This window comes from Rhagoletis pomonella, unplaced genomic scaffold (genome assembly GCF_013731165.1).
Source record: "Rhagoletis pomonella isolate Grant_MI unplaced genomic scaffold, Rhpom_1.0 Rhpom_scaffold_00011, whole genome shotgun sequence".
Classification (NCBI taxonomy): Eukaryota; Metazoa; Arthropoda; class Insecta; order Diptera; family Tephritidae; genus Rhagoletis; species Rhagoletis pomonella.
In genome coordinates this window covers 22,399,128-22,417,369 of record NW_023458565.1, presented here as the reverse complement: position 1 = coordinate 22,417,369, position 18,242 = coordinate 22,399,128, and the positions used below count along the sequence as shown (strand labels likewise).

Here is an 18,242-nt window from a genome sequence, read left to right as displayed (position 1 = left end):
TAATTATTAAAAATGTTTGCTGTTTTATTCGAAAAGCGTGCATCAATTTCTATTTTAGTGCTAAATGAAATATGCCATTGCCTATGGCCAGTACATCTAAATTTACGACCACATAAATGTTATTACTAATATAATCAATTAAATTTCGTTCACTATATGTTCACTTGCTATTTTCAGGAATTTACTCACCATCACCACTTCATGTGCAACAATTGTTATCGTCATGCTAATTTCACTACTCGTCGCCGCTCATGTGATAAATATGAATGTACGTATACGCCATGGCAGTCAAGTGACATTAGAAGTCGTTTTTTATTATATTTTCGCTCTCCATTTACCATTCACATGCACATACATATTCAATTTCAAATGCAGTTTTTGTTTTAATTCTTTTTGTGTGTCAAAAATTTTTGCGAAAATCGAATTTCATTGGAAATAGCAGTTTTATTCAATTTAAGAATATTTTTAACAAATGTAACTACATACATATGCACCAATTGTTTTCCCATTGACTACATACATACGTGTGTACTTACGTATTTACTTAGCTGTGCCAGTATGCTGCGCAAATATGTATTTTACCATACACATTTCTCTGTTTATATGTTTATTTTCAGCTACCGATTGGCATCAAGAGATTCTCTTCACGTATCCACAGCAATCGCCTGCTAGCACAGTGCTTTGCTTTTTTAACAGTCACACTGATTGCCTTGACAACTGTGCTGACAATGGTGAGTAGCAAATAAATAAATATGCATTGAATGTTGCATATTATGCATGACTCTTTTTCAAATGCGTACATATTTGGTTTTTATGTACACAATGAAATTGGCATTTTTTGTGCACAAAGGTATTAAAAGTAGTTATTCATGATTTTTCGTTATTACCTTTCCCATGTAGTTTACATTGATACGATGCTTTTATATCAAGTTGTTATTTATCATCGAAGTAAGTTATGTAGTAAATATTTTTGCAGTGCGTACTTAAAACTATTTTATCTCACAGGAATTTGATATATTGACCAAAAATACTTCATATTGAATATTTAAAATATTCGTAGACCTCACTCAGCGCGGAGAAAGCGCCAGAAAATGTTTATTTCGTGTTAATTTTCAGCCACGCTTGAGTAAATATTGACTCAGAGAAATATGTCGGTTTTTATATAGATATGTACATAAATAACCTGACCAAGAATTCTTCTTAAATTGTGTAATTGAATCGTACAAGAAAGGTGCTTTTTTTCGCAAAGGAAAAGTCAAATAAATCAATAAAGCTTGCAGAAATCAGAACCTCCGCTAAACTCCACTAAACACAAACAACCAAGAAGCGATGTTGTTGTAAATAAATCAAGAATTTGTGGCAATAAAATTACTTATTTTATTTAATTAATTATTAAGTTACTCTCGAATTTCATGTTTCTATAGTTTTTTAAGAGCCTTGGAGAGGTTTTCTAGCTTAGCACGTCGTTTAACTTATAGTTCCTGCTTTAGAACTGAAGCGTGACTACAATTTTTTATATCTTTGAAGGCCTTCGGAGGACTTTACCGGGATTTGGAATTGACCCGATACATAAATTTTTTCGACAAAGTTCGATGATTTGATACATATCGATAATTCGATGAATGTGAAAACTACCGAGAACTCAACACAATTAGATAACTCGAATAATTTTTGCAACTGTGCGTTTCAGGGGTTTGATAAATTTCGTTAATTCAAAAATTTATATATCTCTAAACAAATCGATAACTCCATGATTTATAGATACCCCTATAAAGTTCGATAATTCGGTGAATTTTGATAGCTCAATGTTTTTCAAAAGCTTTCGACAAATTCGATAACTCGTTGCACTGTGCTAACACGCTAAAATTCGATAAGCAGTGATAACTCGTTAAACTTATATAACCCTCGATTCGATAAATCGAGAAATTTCAGTAAATCAATAAATTTCGATAACTCTATAAGTTGAAAGAGCGCAATTCATTACGGTAACTCGTTCATTTAATGATAATTCAACAAATATCGATAATTTGATAAATTTCATTAACTTAACAAGTTTCGATGGCCCAATAAACGTTTATAGTTCGATAACTAACCGTAAATTTCGACAGATAAGTTTCTGTGTCTACAAATTTTGACAGCTCAATAAACGTTAATCAATTTGAATAATTCGGATAGCTAGAACTATAAACTTCGATAAATGTCGGTAAATCGATAACTTTCGATAAGTAAATTTTTTATGACTGAATTTCTTACGATTCTTATCGAATGAATTCAATAAGTTTTTTAAACCCTCTCAGTTACTCTAATTGTTATGTATTTCTCATTGTTTCAATTTTGTCTTCACTTTTTTGTCTTACGAAGCTTTCAATGTGTGTATATGTAGATACTTCCTTGGGAGAAGTTTAATGATTTTTGGTGAGCTTTAATCTACTGACATTAGGGTGGTACGCTAGGGTAGACCGATATATCATACTTTAAGATCCAGCTTTAAATGCCGAAGATATGACAAAAAAATAGAGAAAGGCTACCTCAACGTTCGGCAAACAACTTTTTTCGAAATTGCCTTGAAAAAATACTTTAGACTTAGGGGTACGGTACCGGCATGGTCCAATGTACAATAAACATACATTAGCTTGTTTGTATGCGTATCTTACGTATAAGCAGATCCTTTAAGCATACATATAATCCTACTCAGAAGAGTTTGGTATGCTTCGTTAAGCGGATTTATACGCAAAATAAGTTGTGGGCCTTATCTGCAGCTGAAAGGAAATAATTTTTGTGCCTTTCGGTTAGAGGCCACAAATGATATTTAACGGAAAAATATTTCAATACACAAATAACGAAATGTACATATTTATAACGAGTACACATACAGATGCTTTTGTGAATATACATACATACATTTAAATATTTATGCATAAGTATAATGTTCATAAATTTGAAATCGAATCCATATGCATGTACATTAGGGTGATACAAAAATGCATGTCAAAAAGTGGAGTCGGAATTTTTATGCTGTCACCCCCAGGATTGTTCTTTACCGAAAAAATATACCTTTATTTTTATTTTTAAATCAAAACCACTTTTCGCAGAAATGATATAGAATGAAAATCAATCTTTTTAGATCGGAACAAATCTGCTTCTCTTCAAGAGATTTTCAATAATAATACCCAATTATTTATTTAACCATTTCATTTCATATTAAACTATATTTTAAAGGTCCGCCAATATCCCCAGAAAATGCCAGAAAATGCAATGGCCGGATAAATGAAAATCTTTAGTATTAAAAAATGGTTAAATAAACAATTGAATATTGTGGTTGGAAGTCTCCTGTAGAGAACCAGAGATTTCCGATAGAAAAATATTGATTTTGAAGAATTCCATACCATTTCTACGAAAAGTTGTTTTTTCCATATAAAATACATACCTCTAAATACTTTTTGATTTCAAACTAAAAAGTAGGGTTATACTTTTTTTCGATATATAATAATAATAATTCTTGGGGGTGAGAGCATTAAAATTCCGACTTTACTTATTTTGCACCACCCTAATGTACGTATGTACAGTACAACAGAGATTAGAATTTTTATTCATATTTTTCCATATGCGAGTACGAAGATGAAACACAAAAGTTTTGGGATTGTATGTACACTTGTATTTTGCGCAAAGAATTTCAATTCAGTTTTTAATGTACCCTGCAACTAATCAAACTGGTTCAAAAATTCGCGCAGAGCTAATTTGAAAGTGGTCGGCACCGGCTCTTCATCTATCCCATATCCATGCTTTCAATTGTCTTTTAATATGGTCGTGTCCTTGGAAGTAGCGATTGCACCACCTATGCAGAACTTATGCACTCGTTCTGAACTGGTCAAACTGGTTTTGGAAATATCTGGGACAATGTGTTTTTTATGAGCAAACATTTTCAAGATTCGATTTTTGGAATTTTCTTTGTTTTTTATTTTTTGTACAGATTGCATTTTATGTTATTTTTATTAAATAATATTAAATAAGTCGTTTCTCAGTTTTCATGCAAACATTTTAGTTTATTAATTTTGAAAACACACAACTGCTTCCACTGCATTTGAACTCGCTGCCATCGAGTTCATTTTTGATAATTAAAAACTTCAAATGAGCAATGAATATTGAAAAAAAAAAATAGTGTTATGAACAAATATTTTAAGTGCATTTAAATGCTCAATGCCTGCGAAAACGCGGCCATGCTCCATTTTAAGCAACAGCTAATTTCTGAAGCAAAATTATGTATGCAGCTGGTTTCTTTACTATTCCAGCAGACTTGTATATGTACAAAGAAAAATATGATCTACAGGAACAAGAAAATTGTCTCTATGAAAAGTTTCTAGGCTTAGGCGTAAAACAGACGAAAAAACGAAGAAAATTTCATAGACATTAAAAGACAATTGAAAGAAAAAATTCTTATTTATTTTATTAATAAGAATATATTTTAAAAATCGTAGAGAAAATCTGCTTGATTGCCTCATTTAAAGAGATCCACTTCTTAATTTGATGAAATATCTTCTTGAATTAATTTTAAATTCGTATGATTAAATAGAATAGTGGCGGTAAGGCGACCCCCGTAGCCGAGCAAGTAGGGCTTTAAGCTGCCATTCGGTAGGCCTTCGGTTCGAGGACAGATGAGCGTAGACTTGTTGTTTTCTTTGTTAGCTTTTAATTAGGTAATTTAATAAAAATAGAGAGAATTGTCCCTGGATTTCATTGAAAAGATAATCCTACTAAAAAGAATAAGTGTTTTTTTCTTGAAGAAATCCCATAGAGATATCTTCTTAATTTTGTCTTATTTTATCTGATGGTTTTCGCGAAATAAAGAAAAAATGAAGCAAGTAAAAAACTAACGGATGTTAGCAAAAATCTCTGGTGCGTTTTTGGAATGGGAAAGCGGTAGGTTGTTCGATTATTCGGATTTTTTCCAAAACCGGCTTTCAAGTTATTCGAAAAATTGCAATTTGGAAAAAACCCGGTTCACGATTTTGAAATTCAGAAAAAAATCGTATAAACCGATATATTTTACATAGCTTTCATATAGTGAAAATGCTTATACTGGTATGAAGTTATGACCAAAAACTACAATAAAACTATTGAGAGTAAAGATAGTTTTTATTTAGAAAAGAGAAAAACATAGTAAGGTCAAAGTGTCTACTGTCGCTCGGTTTATTCGATATTCAAAAAATCAAGATTTCTAAAAACTGCCTATAGATATCCAAAAAAACACCGGTGGAAACCGGTTTAGAAAAACTAAGTAGATCGTCCTAAAAAGAGGGTATCTTTCCTGGGGTATATATAGTAGCTAAAAATGTATATCTTCCTGTTCCTCAGTAGCTTGCGAGTGTCTTTTCCCTAAAACAGGTACTGATATTATCTAAACAGAAACGAACGGCTCAAGAGGAATGAAAGTTAAGCTTTTTATTACTTGCTTAGCTGCTCCATTAGTGAACCAAAGGGATACAAACATGAAAGTTGCGTTCCGTAAATTTGTTGTTTTAACTTTTCCTAACATCCTTACTTCTTCCTTGTCGATGTTTTTAACATCGAAGTTTTTTCTGTCGTCATCGCGAAACTATTTGCAACCGCTTTGCAATAGTTGGGAGACAGTTCGGAAATTTGTTGGGGGGACTAGTGCTTTGCCAGACTGCCTAGAAATTTTTCTGCAGGGTATATTCATCAATTTGTAACACCTTAAATGATTCGGTCGCGCAGAAATGTACACATACAATACACATATGTACATACATACATAAGTCAGATAGTATATTTACATATAAGGCGAACTTAAGTTTCAGCATTTGCATTTGAATTGAGTTTGAAATTCAAAAGTAAATAGATTCTGTAGAAAAAAAGAAAGTTTGTAATGAAGTGTAGGATAGATGATAAAGTTTTTATGCACACACGTGCATACATTAACAAATACCGTGTAGCATCTAGAATCTATACATATGCTTGGTATCAAATTGACTTCAATAAAGAAGTCTTATTTGAAATGAGATTCCAAGAAAACCACAAATTGTACATACACACACAAAGTATGGTTCTTATAGTTACTTCGCACGTATTTAAACTTTGACTTCAAAGGTACGAACTTTGTGCACCAACATATTACTTTTTGAAGTAAAATAATACGAATAAAAAAATTATTTACTTATTTTTGGATAGTCGTATATTGCATGCACAATTTTTGCTTCATGAGGTACAGAACAAACAAATATGATTAAAAAACATTTTTGTAGTAAAAAAAAAAAAACTTTAGAAAGGGCAAAGTTTTAAACAAATTCGGCGTTAGCACCAAAATACTACATACACGCAGGCATCATAAATGAGCTAACCCTTGCTGGGATTACTTAACATTTTCACATAATTTTCAGTATTAATTTTGTATACCTGCAAGCAAGGGCTGTAAATAGATACCTTGATTAAGCTCCACGAAGGTTAAACGTAATTTGCTGCATTTTGCGATTAATGAGCTTAAGAATTAGAGATGTTAGCAAATTGAGGCTTTTGCTCCACTTAACTTTGCGCACAATAAAGTTGGTACTATATTTTTGGTAATTCACCAGATTTAGTGGCCATTTACTATTAAGCTAGGAAAATTCTCTTTCACATGCAGACGTGTGCATTTAGTAGGTAACTAGTAGTATGTATGAAAGTCGCACTAGCGCAGACACAAGCTCCATAGCAATGAAAAAGATAACATAACTACATACATACAAATAACAAAATGATCAACAAAGTAACAAGCAACAAGTAACAAAGTTTTCGTAATAAAACTCTCATTAAATTGCTATAAAATTGCAAAGATGACTGGGATAAACAAAGAACCAAGAAGCGATGTCGGTGTAAATAAATTGAGAATTTGTGGCATTGAAGTGAGCAAAGTTTACGAAAATTCGGTGTATATGTATTAGTGTGTTTCTTTAATAATGCGCACAAATAGCCAATTGGCGTGTGTATGTTTATCCATGGGTGTCCTTTTTATTTTCATATAAATAAATATATGTACATTAGGGTGTATCACTCTACACAAAAAAAGAAGGGTACTGTTTTTTCAAGGGAAACGTAAAATTTATTATATTTTAAGGCTTTCGCCAAAATATTTCGAAAAAAATATAAAGATTTGCGTGAGCTGGACCGCTTTGAAAATACAAACTTTTTAAACTTTTTTTCCAAAGATCTCCTCTGATTAAAGAAGAGTCGAACTTTTAAAGGTCTGCATAACATTTTTGAAAATTGTAACAGGAATTAAAATAATGAGATTTTTGGAGATATTTTTAAATCGTTCCCGCTCAAGTATATCTTAATATTTTTCTGAAATATTTTGGCGGATGTCTTGAGATATAATAAAGCTTATAATTCCGTTGGAAAAAATGCAAGGCACTTCCGAGAAAAAAGATTGAACCAAATTTGCGTATTTTTATCGACAGAATTCGAATCTGTAGTAAAACATGTTTATTGAAAAAAATGGACTTCGGGTCAATTTGATCCACTTCTGGTCCAAACCGGAAAATGTTTCAGACAAAAGGAAACATTTTTAAGTCCTGCATCCGAATCAGCGTTAAAAGTATCTAATCCAATTTAAAAAAATGGAGTTCCGGTATAATCCATTTCCGGTCGAAACCGGAAGTTGGTAATACGACCAAACGATGGAACGTCCACGACTTGGTAATTCAAGAAAATTTCGTCCATTTTAGAAGTCCAGGACAAGTTGAAGCTCGAAGGTCATTTAGGGGTTGATAATGGCGCTTCTGAGAAAAAAGTTTCAAACAAAAGTTACGTATTTTTATCCTTAGAATCCGAATCTGTACTAAAAACATGCATATCTAATTTGAAAAAATGGACTTCCGGTCAGTTTTACCCACTTCCGATGGAAACCGTAAGTCGATAATACATACCATCAAAATATAGAGCATCCTCGATTTAGTAGGTAAAATTTTGACGGTTTTCACAAAAAAAAACATTTCCCTCCATTTTAGAGGAGGTGGGCAGTTGGTCTAGGACACCCTGTATAATAGTACTTTCAGATGCAGAAAAAACTTAAGAAAATAAAACAAAAGTCTTTAGGCATTACCGCAAATTCGTCGGCATTTGAAACAGCAACAGGCGTACCAAAATGATTATATGAATTAAGTGGCACATAAATGTGGGGCGCATTTACTGGCATTGCCTGGCCTTTAGAGCCATCAATGAAAGCGAATGAATAGCACGAACACAAAAATGGCGCTAAGTGCGAGTTACTTTCGTCACAAGTGTTTCCCTCTGCTTTTGATGGCTGCTGTTGTAAAGTGTGATAATAAATATATGTACATACATACTTACATGTCCTTAGTACATACATATGTACATATATTACAGGGTATAAGGATTTATGTTTACGTATACAGTACCTATCTACCTACCTTTTTTACTGCCAAAAGTTTCAAGAGCAAGTCTCTCTTGTCTGTGATTAAGATGCATACATGTAAAGGTTAATGTGTTATGGTTTGCCATTTGCACTCCGAAAGAAAAAATTTGTTGTAAACAAAACACCAAAATAGAAGGGCAACCAAAATGGCAATCATTCATGTAGCAACATTTTTTTGCAAGTAAACAAAACATTGCCACGCAAATCAAGTGAACAGTGTGAAAAGTTTGACAGCCATGTGTCTACTGCTCAGAGGTTACCCGCACACATATTTAAGCAGACGTTTTGCGCACCCACAGAGCTTATGTGCTTGTGTGAGTATTATGTACATATATTTACATATTTGTGTACATTTGCTAGAGTTTAGTACTTGACACAGCCTAGGGGCACAGTGATGGCGGTGTTGAAACCTTAATGGAAAAACTTTTTCTACAAGTTGGTATTTAAACACAGACTGTTCAGAGCTTCTTTTTTTCTGTTTGTGTATTTGCTTTCGTACTTATTTATGTACATATCTATCTTTAACACATGTGTAATAGATATATTTACTAACAACGTACCAACTTGTTTTATGTATGTATATATAGTAATGTAGTTGTTGTTTGCCAACCTAACCAAAACTGTGATTGTGAACCCAACAACTTTGTTTTTTTTTTTATTATAAAAGCTTGCATCATAACTGTAGGATATACCCACTAGAACTCAAAGGAAGATCTCCTTATGTGTGGAATAAAATATTACTCGCTTTGGCCTGATTCCGGAGCAATAAGTGAGATTTGTCAGATTTGACCTCCTTTATAACTCACATAGGAGACAAATGGGAGATCTCCTGAAGAATGCTTCCCCTCTAATGTCAAAGAAGTCACACACAGCAATAACTTTTGCCCATACTAACCAATTCGATTATAAAGTTCTTTTAGCAAATTTTCTATTCTGAATAAATATTTTGGCATATCTCAGGAACTTTTTATTTTAGACTAGAATATGTACTATTATAAAATCATTTCCCTCTCCAATTTGACAGGCATATGAAATTTTCTACAGCGTTGATTTTGAAAACTTATCAGCGAGCAGTCAAAGCCATAAACTTCAGCCCACCTATGAAATTTTAGCGCCAAATGCTTCAAATGAGTTCAAAGCAACTGATGAAACTGATTTTACTTCCACCGCCAGCTCGCAAGGCAACGCTGCAGCTGACTTTAACTGTGATTATTTTTTAGCTATAAATGTAAGTATTGAACTTAGTATGCAACTACAACAAAGTTTTCGTTAGTTGCATATTTTTTTGGAAGCGCCAAAAATTAAATTTAAGGTTACGATATGATTCTTCTAAGACAAGTTGTATAATTCTATACTTATAAATGCAAAAAAAACCAAAATCCTTCTATTACTAAAATAATCAATTAAAAATATATATACTATAAATATGTACATACATTTGTGCGTCAAAATTTAGAACGTAGAGCATTATTTACGCAATCAATTTCTAATAAAAGTGCCTCAAGTTGTTTGTATTTCGTAAGTTTGTGTGCCTTTTGCAATTCACTGGGTTTCTTAAGCCATGCTCAGACATTGCTGACGCCTTCCAAGAAATATGATATTATATAATTTCAATAACTTTTGTTTCCTTTACATTCTCCCATCGTAGACATTCTTGCTGCTGACGCTGTTGTCGATGATGACTTGTGCCACCTATCAAGTATTGCGTATTGTATTGAAATTGTTATTGCTGCTACTTCTCGCTTCATTCTATACTGGCTTCTCAATGTACCTGTATACGCGCAAGGATATTCGCTTCATGCTGGAGTGAGTATCGATTTCAATCTGGGTGTTATTGCTGTACTTCTTCTTTAGTGAACTTTATTAAAACAACTAGAATTTTTTTTTTAATTTTATCATTAAGTTGTTTCAGTTGCATGTTTCTCAGTCATATTTCAGTACTTTTTTAATATACCTTTTCGTGTGAAAATGCGTAAAATTTAGTTTTTTTGACTGTGACGGGGAAACCGGCCATGTTTTAGGTAGCAACTATCTAGGTCTATTTTTTCAAATACTTGTAGCCTCATTTCGACGGTTGAGTGGAAGATCGACCTATCTCGGCAGCCAGTCCGAAAACGTCCTATCTCAGAAAAATTTTCAAGAACGCCCAATCCCAGCTGCGGATTCAAAAATGCCCTATCTCAACATATTTTCAATATATTCTCAGTTAAGATAGGGCGTTTTTGAACTGGGTGCCGCGATAGGTCCATATCACACGCAGCCTTCGTTATCTTTATGCTTTGTTAGAGAAAAGGCAAAACTGAATCAATTTACACTAATCCGCCTTTGACGTTAATGAATTTAATTAAAAAATTTGGAACGTAGTAATTCATAGATTTCAAAAATCAATATACTCATAAAACTGCGGTTCAAATGTAGTAACACTGCAGTATTAGTTTTTTTCTCTCACGTCAGGATTATTTTAAAACTTTGAAATTTGAAAGAAATTATTAACTCCAAAAATGATTAAAAAAAAATAATATAATAACAGTATGGTTACCACCTGAAAGGGAAAATTCTTTAGAATTAAAAAAAAATAAACTTTTCTGGTTCACAAGGACGAAAGAGTATTGAAAATGTCCTTTTAATAAATTTTATTTTTTCTAAACTAATATATGTGTGTATATCATGATAAAATTTTTTCATAAATCAATATCGATAACTTTTAAAGCACATTCTCAATACCTATTCGCCTTTGTGCACCAAAATTTTTAACTTTTTCCAATTCTAGAGAATTTTTTTTCTCTCCTTTGATGGCTATATTTTATTCTAAATTGCACTGAATTTTTTAAATATTTTACTGAATTAATCACATCTTTGAAATTTCAAAGACCTTTAAAAAATGCTGACGTTTGAGAGGAACCAAAAAAAATCGGAAAATTGGCATGGCACCGACCACTTGCGCCTACATACACTGGCGGCAAAAGTAATAGACTCGGCACACTTTGAAGAGTTTTGGCTATATTTCTTTAGTTTGTTTTATCTTTAATATTTTTTCATAAAAGCCTAGGTAGTTATACAAAAAACATCATATAAATCCCCTTTTTAAACTTTGCACATAAATTATTAAAAAAAAATTGGTATGCAGTTTTGTAGCCCATTGAATTTCAGTATAAAAAAGTTCCAGTTTGGATTGGCTACAAAATACCGTTAATTTTTAAGATTTTTTTTTTGCTGACGGTGTCACGCATTTTTTCCCATACAAAGTGTGCTCGAAATTTTTTTATATGGAAGAGAATGCTTAGCATCGTCAACAAAAAAAAAAAAGTAAAAAATCAACGGCATTTTCTAGCCGCTTGAATCTCACACTTTATTACACTAAAATTGACTACAATTGGCTACAAAACTGCATACCAAAACTTTTTCTACAAATTCTAAATAAAAAGTTTGAAAATTTTGTGCAAACTTCTCAAATTTTTATAATTTTTGTTCACAGTTTAAAAAACGGATTTATATGATGTTTCTTGTATAACGACCAAGGCTTTTATAAAAAATATTAAACAAAAAATAAACTAAAGAAATATAGGCAAACCTCTTCAAAGTAAGGCGAGTATATTATTTCTGCCTCCACTGTGTGTGTATCTCGGTTGCCAGTTTATCAATTTCTACCTAACTCGGCACATTTATCAACCTTGACGTAATAAAGCAATATGATGAAAATTTTTGAAATCGGGCTAAAATTATCACCACTTACCATATAACGGTAAATTTCAGATAAACGAAAACTACGATATTTCAATAACCAAAGACGCCAACTTACAACAATCTCTTAACAAGACACAAGTTTATTGATTCTTGTAAAATGGGCGTGCCGCCACCAACTTATGACTACATAAATGTATATCGATAACCGCCTTATTGTTTCCCATCAAACTTGGTCCAATTTTTTCAATATATCATAGCATATTATCGAAACTGTTTGACATCGGGAAATTAACTCTTGCTTATCATGCACTTTACTGAAGAGTGAAGAAAACCATATTTAATACGTGCGCCGGGTATAAAAAGTTCGCTTTCGCCCGAAACTTATACATCTTTACTTATTTTCGAGTATGGTTTAATATACGTACATATTTACAGTAATATTCATACATGCGATTAAATGAATAACTTTTTAAAATGAATGGCTCAATATTATTGATAACCGCCTAATACTTAAAATTTTTTTTCGAATAGCAATTATTTCATTAAATTTTAATAGCCTTATTAATTACAAAGAACACGTAAGTGTGTGTGTTAAGAATGGTTCAGGTTGTCTACTGCTTTTGCTGCATCACAGTTGTGGCAAAAACGTACTATGACTCGCTACACTCCACTACATTACGCCTATAATTAATTGCTACTTTTTTTTTGTTCTTTCTTTCCAACATCTCATCTTACCACCTTCAACACGCTGGCCTCCAATTACCTGCGAACTTGTTGCACTACACATTTCCGCTATGATTGACTGCTGTTCAATAATTATCATCGTTGGTTGCCTGCAATGTAATGTACTGTGCACTACATACATATGTACGTGTTCATCTTCGTTGCCGTTGCCGTTGCCGTCGCTGTTGCATTCGTAAATGTACCGACTTTTCATTTAAATGTCATCATCATTGTTATCCAGCACGGAGGAGGCTTTGCTGCGCTATATAATTGATTCGATTTTTCTTTTTGCATTCATGTTGGCGCTGATTTTTCACAGTCATCAAACGGAGGCCACTTATCGTCTAGATTTCATTTGGAAATTACAAGCCACAGGTGAGTCGAATGAACAAAGATGCGACAAAATAATTACTATATGTTGTAAAAGAATAACACTAATTTGTAAAAGCTTGTTCGTATTTCTGCATTTTTGCTTTGTTTGCAATTCTTTGTTGAGTCAAAGTAATTGCTGTAGCCGCGAATCTAAGAAAGGTGTGCAGCAGGGCGTATGCGCAACCTAAGTTTGTACTTAGTTAGCACGTAGAAGTTTTAACTTTTATTTTAACAGCTGTAGCTAAAATCAAACTCTTAAAGCAACTAGCTACCGTGTATACTAAAAAGTTTAACTATTTTGGATTTTTTTTCTTGGTCTTTGGCCTTTTTATTTTACATAAACGCATCAATTAGTGGTGGTATTCTCTGCCAGGCCTTTGGATTTGGCTCAAATTTTGCACATAACGTAATTTCATACAGAAACTGAAGAAAATTACATAGATATTTTTTTTTGTAAAAATTATTGGCGTGGCAAAAATAGTAAAAGAGTCAAGTGGATAAACGAATTTCCTAAAAACTTCACTTCTTCTTTTTAATGAAGAAATATACTTAGTAAATCAAACAATCTGTCCGCGTAACTATCTGAAAGATTTTTCCTACAAAATACCTTTGGCCTTGGTTTGTAATTCTTATAATTATGCCATGTCTCCATAAATATATTTGACGTTTACATTTTCAAATATTTCACGGACAGGCACAAAAATGCACCTAGAGTACAATCGCGTCAGGTAGCACGACAAATTAAAGGGCATATTTGTTAAAATTTTGTCATTAATGGCTTCTTATTTGTGATAAGAATGCGTTAAAGAAAAATTTTCGAAATGGAAATGTACAACAGTTGCTTAAAGAAACGTTTATGGTTTCCTAAGATGCAACTGAACAAAATCCAACCGTAGGCTTGTGACATATCACGAAGACATAAGTCTTTGTTGAGTCAATTTGAATACACTTAGGTCTCTTTTTATGCGGGTTTTCAAAACATTTTTTCGCTGTAGCGATTTTGCTTTTTTGAGAGCTTTTATTACTTTTTTTTCAGTGTGTAAGAGACAATGCTTCCGTTAATTAGTTTGTCTTTGTATTCTTACATAATTATTTTGGTATTTTTTTGTTTTAGGTTAAAATACAGTTTTCATGTTTCACATGGAATAATAAGTGTTGAAGTAAAGAATTGAGTTGTTTTGTTTTGCTTAATAAATATTGCCTCACTGGATTTTTTTAATGCGGTTTTTTAGATTTGTTTACATTGGAGTATTTATCTGAATTCATGCGGTTTTCGAAAATGCTGGAAATTAAAGAAATTTTTTATGCGAATTGTTTTAATGCGGATTTCTGAGGAACGCATATACCGCATAAAAAAAGACCTAAGTGTATTTGATGAAGTTTGGTGCTACGATATTGAAGCATAACCATTAGCGAATTTTTTTTAAACTAAATGTCGCAGAAGGTAAAATACGTTATGCTCTACACGATATTAACTAACATGGGACCTATCGATCTATATATTTTTTGCAATTTGAAGTGAATTGAAAATTTTAAACTTATCTACTGAAAAATTTTCTTTTTTGAATCGTGACAGTCTTATATGTACATATGTATGTTATTATTATGTAGTAAATAGGCGATTTGCGTAATTTTTTCATTAACCTCTGAATAATAAAAATTCGTCTAGAAAATCAGAAATTGCATGATTTGCTAATTATTGTGTTTTTTTTTTTTATATTCTTAACGCCATGTTTAAAAATGTTTCGTAAGACAATTGTCAATTCCAGCAATTATCTTAAAAGCTCTTTTCGGTCTTTTGAAAGACGAATTGAAAGATTTGCTAGCGGGAAGATCTTAACGTTATTCTGCTTGTTTTCAACCCTCTACCGTATATGAAGCCAAATATGGTGTCACTACTTTGGCAATTTTTTCCCACCTAATCAGAGTTATACAAATGTATAAAACAAGTTTCTTTGTAAAATAAAAACAAATAAAAATAAAAAAAAGAAGTCTGATGAGGAGATGTGGTGATCTCCGAAATAGGTGCTATAACTTCTACCGCTTAGACTTTGTTGCTTTTCAATTTTTCCTAATAGACAATCGTGGTACAAAGCTCAATCAAAAAAGAATTCCTATTCAATTTGAATGAAATTATTTTTAAGAAATATATATCAGAAATTCTTCTTTCGCACATTCAGTTCTGTTTCAAGTCTTTTCCTTAAACTTAAAAAAACTAAAGTCTAGATGGATCACCCTATATTTCCTTGCAAAAGAATATTAAAAAAATTTACTTGGAGTAGTTTTTTCTTTCGAAATAGGTTTACTGATACGTAAATAATGTGTTTTTCACAGTTAAAATTTGATTATTCCTCTCCTTCAAAATGCATGCAGTAGAGGGTTAAGCCATAAGTTTTCTGAAGGTAGCAAAAAAAAACACTTCAACATGGTGCCACATTGCAGTATACATAATATAAATTAGTTACATAAAAATTAAATGAAAAAAAAAAAATCTATTTACAATAGTAATATCTAAAAATTAAGCGTAATTACAAAAATAAAAAAATCAATTAAAATAATATCTATTGAAAAAATAAAAATTACGTTAAAAATATGAAAAAACACCTACGTAAAAAAGAGAAAAAAAAAAATCGCTGTCCGAAGATTCGAAGCCACTGTTGGAGCAGCATGAGCAACATGATATACATAATTATTCATCTGGTTTTCTTTCAAAAGAGCTTTTCACCATGAAAGCTGGCAAAGGAGGTTTTTTTGTAAAACTTTCATAACAAATAGTTCATACTATCTGACCTACTGTCTTTCAATTGTTTACAAAAGACAAGTTTACATCAGTACATGTCCATACTAATTTTTAATTCACTCAATCAAGTTTCTTCACCTGAAACATATTTTGTCATTCTCACAATTCTAATTGCCTAAGCTGTCTATTTCATGTTAAAGTCTAGCCGTCCTTCAAAAAAGTAAAAACTTTAAGGAAAAACTTTAAAAATGCCAATTCGAACATCTAACTAAGTAATTGAGATTTCAATGTGAAAAGCACTTGCAAAAAAAGTGAACAATCGAATTTCAAGCAAACTTTCAATACACATTAAAAATTTACGTATACGCCATGGCATTTTTCTTCTCGCCTTGGAAATATTGTCGCGCAATTGCGTAATTTACAGCTAAGTAAGTTTTTTCTTTATTGAAATTCAATTAGTAGCGCAGTACTGAAGCGTGAACAAGTAAAGTGTCTCTGCGTAGCAACACACGCAGCAGTTAGGGGTGGTCCGTGAAGAAAGAACAGTTGGAAAGTTAAAATAAGTGCAAAATGTAAAAGCGCGGCAAATAGGAAACGAAAAGTGGGAGCATTTCCGAATACTTGTGAATCAAATGGCAACGAAGCTTTTTTTTTATAATCGTTAGTGTGCTCATAGTTGTCACGCCAGCAAGACTATTATATTTTCTTTTACTCCCACTCTGCGTGCAACTACGGTGGAAGCATTCTTATTTAATTTACATCCAACCAACAAGTTAGTCAGCCAGTCAGTCAGCAAGCCACCAAGTCAATCTAAATTGCTAACCAGTGATGCTTGACAACAGCTGTCGCTCCACCTTTCCATTTAACCATTCAGGAGTAATAAAACATTTCACTACTATTATTACCATCACCATGCATACATGTGTAGGTATGTAGCAACATTCATTCCCCTTTTGACCTTCGCTACTGTGTTGTACAAATGCAGCCTTCTGCTCTTGTGATGCAGCCAACGATATGTAGCTATTCTTAAATAAGTAATAGATGCACTCGAGAGCATCGAGGAACTTGTACTTAAATATATCCCTATGCTATACTATATGTGTGTATGGTCTTATCTACATATGGGGCGTTCCATACCAAAATGGACGGGGTTCAAACCTCATGTGTTTGATTTGTTTAAAATTTTTTATGTTGATGCATAAATATAAATAATACATAAATATGAAATTTAAGCTTGATCAATGCTTTTTTAAAAACTTTATAGCACAAAAACAAAAACAAGTCCAAACAAGTAGTTTTCCAAATATCTCGAGAACGGAAGGAGGAAAAAATTAAAAAAAAAAATAAATCCCACATCAAAATTCTCTATGCAAATAAATATTAAAAAATAATAATTTATTCTAGAAAAATTTTTCACACACAAATTTTTTGTTAAAAAATAATTAGTATTTGAAAATATGCCACCTCAAATAAAAATTGAAAAAAAAACTTGCACTTTATTATACAAAAATTTAATGGGCTACAAAACTGCATACTCTCGAAAATTTTTAAAAATATTTAAAAAATTTTTAAATTTGTAATGCACTCATTTTCCTCAACTTCGGTGTAAAAAAATTCATAACTCAAATTATTGTAGAGTGCAGCCTATAATACTAAACTTAAATATTGCGCAATACTCAGAGCTGCCATTGTGATTTTTTCAATTTTTTTTGAGATGGCATATTTTCAAAAACTATTTTTTTTTAACAAAAAATTTTTATGTAAAAAAGTTTTTCAAGAAAAAAAGCTCTAATTTATAATATTTCTTTTCATAGCGAATTTTGATGTGTGTATGTGCGCTTTTTTTAATATTTTCCTTGCCCCGTGCTCGAGATATTTGGAAAACTATTAAATCGATTTGTTTTTCTTTTCGTACTGTAAAGTTTTAAAAATGTATTAATCAAGCTCAATTTTCATACTTATTTATAATTTATGTTTATTTATCAACCCTAAAAATTTGAAACAAATCAAATACATGAAGTGTGAACCCCGTCCGTTTCGGTATGGAACGCCCCATATACATAAGTAGATATACATACGTACATTGTGCAGCAGTGAGCATTTAGTTTTCGTTGACATTTATTTTCACGATTTTTCTGCTGAACATTTATTCACTTCCATATTTTCTTTTGTATTTTTTCATATTTTTTGCAACATCCAATTATTCGCACATCCATGCACCGTTTAAACCGCGTAGAGGAGAAAGAGGATATGGAACATTTGCAAGCGTATAATCGCAAGCTGCTGGAAAATATT

General features: G+C 32.0%; 1 protein-coding gene across 1 annotated transcript in view; it reads left to right on the top strand.

The window, feature by feature from the left end:
* The window catches only part of LOC118746845 (adenylate cyclase type 6-like), a 69,892-nt gene that overhangs the window by 37,101 nt on the left and 14,549 nt on the right, over window positions 1–18,242 (top strand). The window contains exons 12-17 of the mRNA XM_036480794.1: window positions 178–268; window positions 618–731; window positions 9,453–9,656; window positions 10,077–10,234; window positions 13,077–13,210; window positions 18,184–18,204. Of these exons, the coding sequence (XP_036336687.1) occupies window positions 178–268; window positions 618–731; window positions 9,453–9,656; window positions 10,077–10,234; window positions 13,077–13,210; window positions 18,184–18,204 (722 nt within the window). The remainder of the gene's footprint in view (window positions 1–177; window positions 269–617; window positions 732–9,452; window positions 9,657–10,076; window positions 10,235–13,076; window positions 13,211–18,183; window positions 18,205–18,242) is intronic.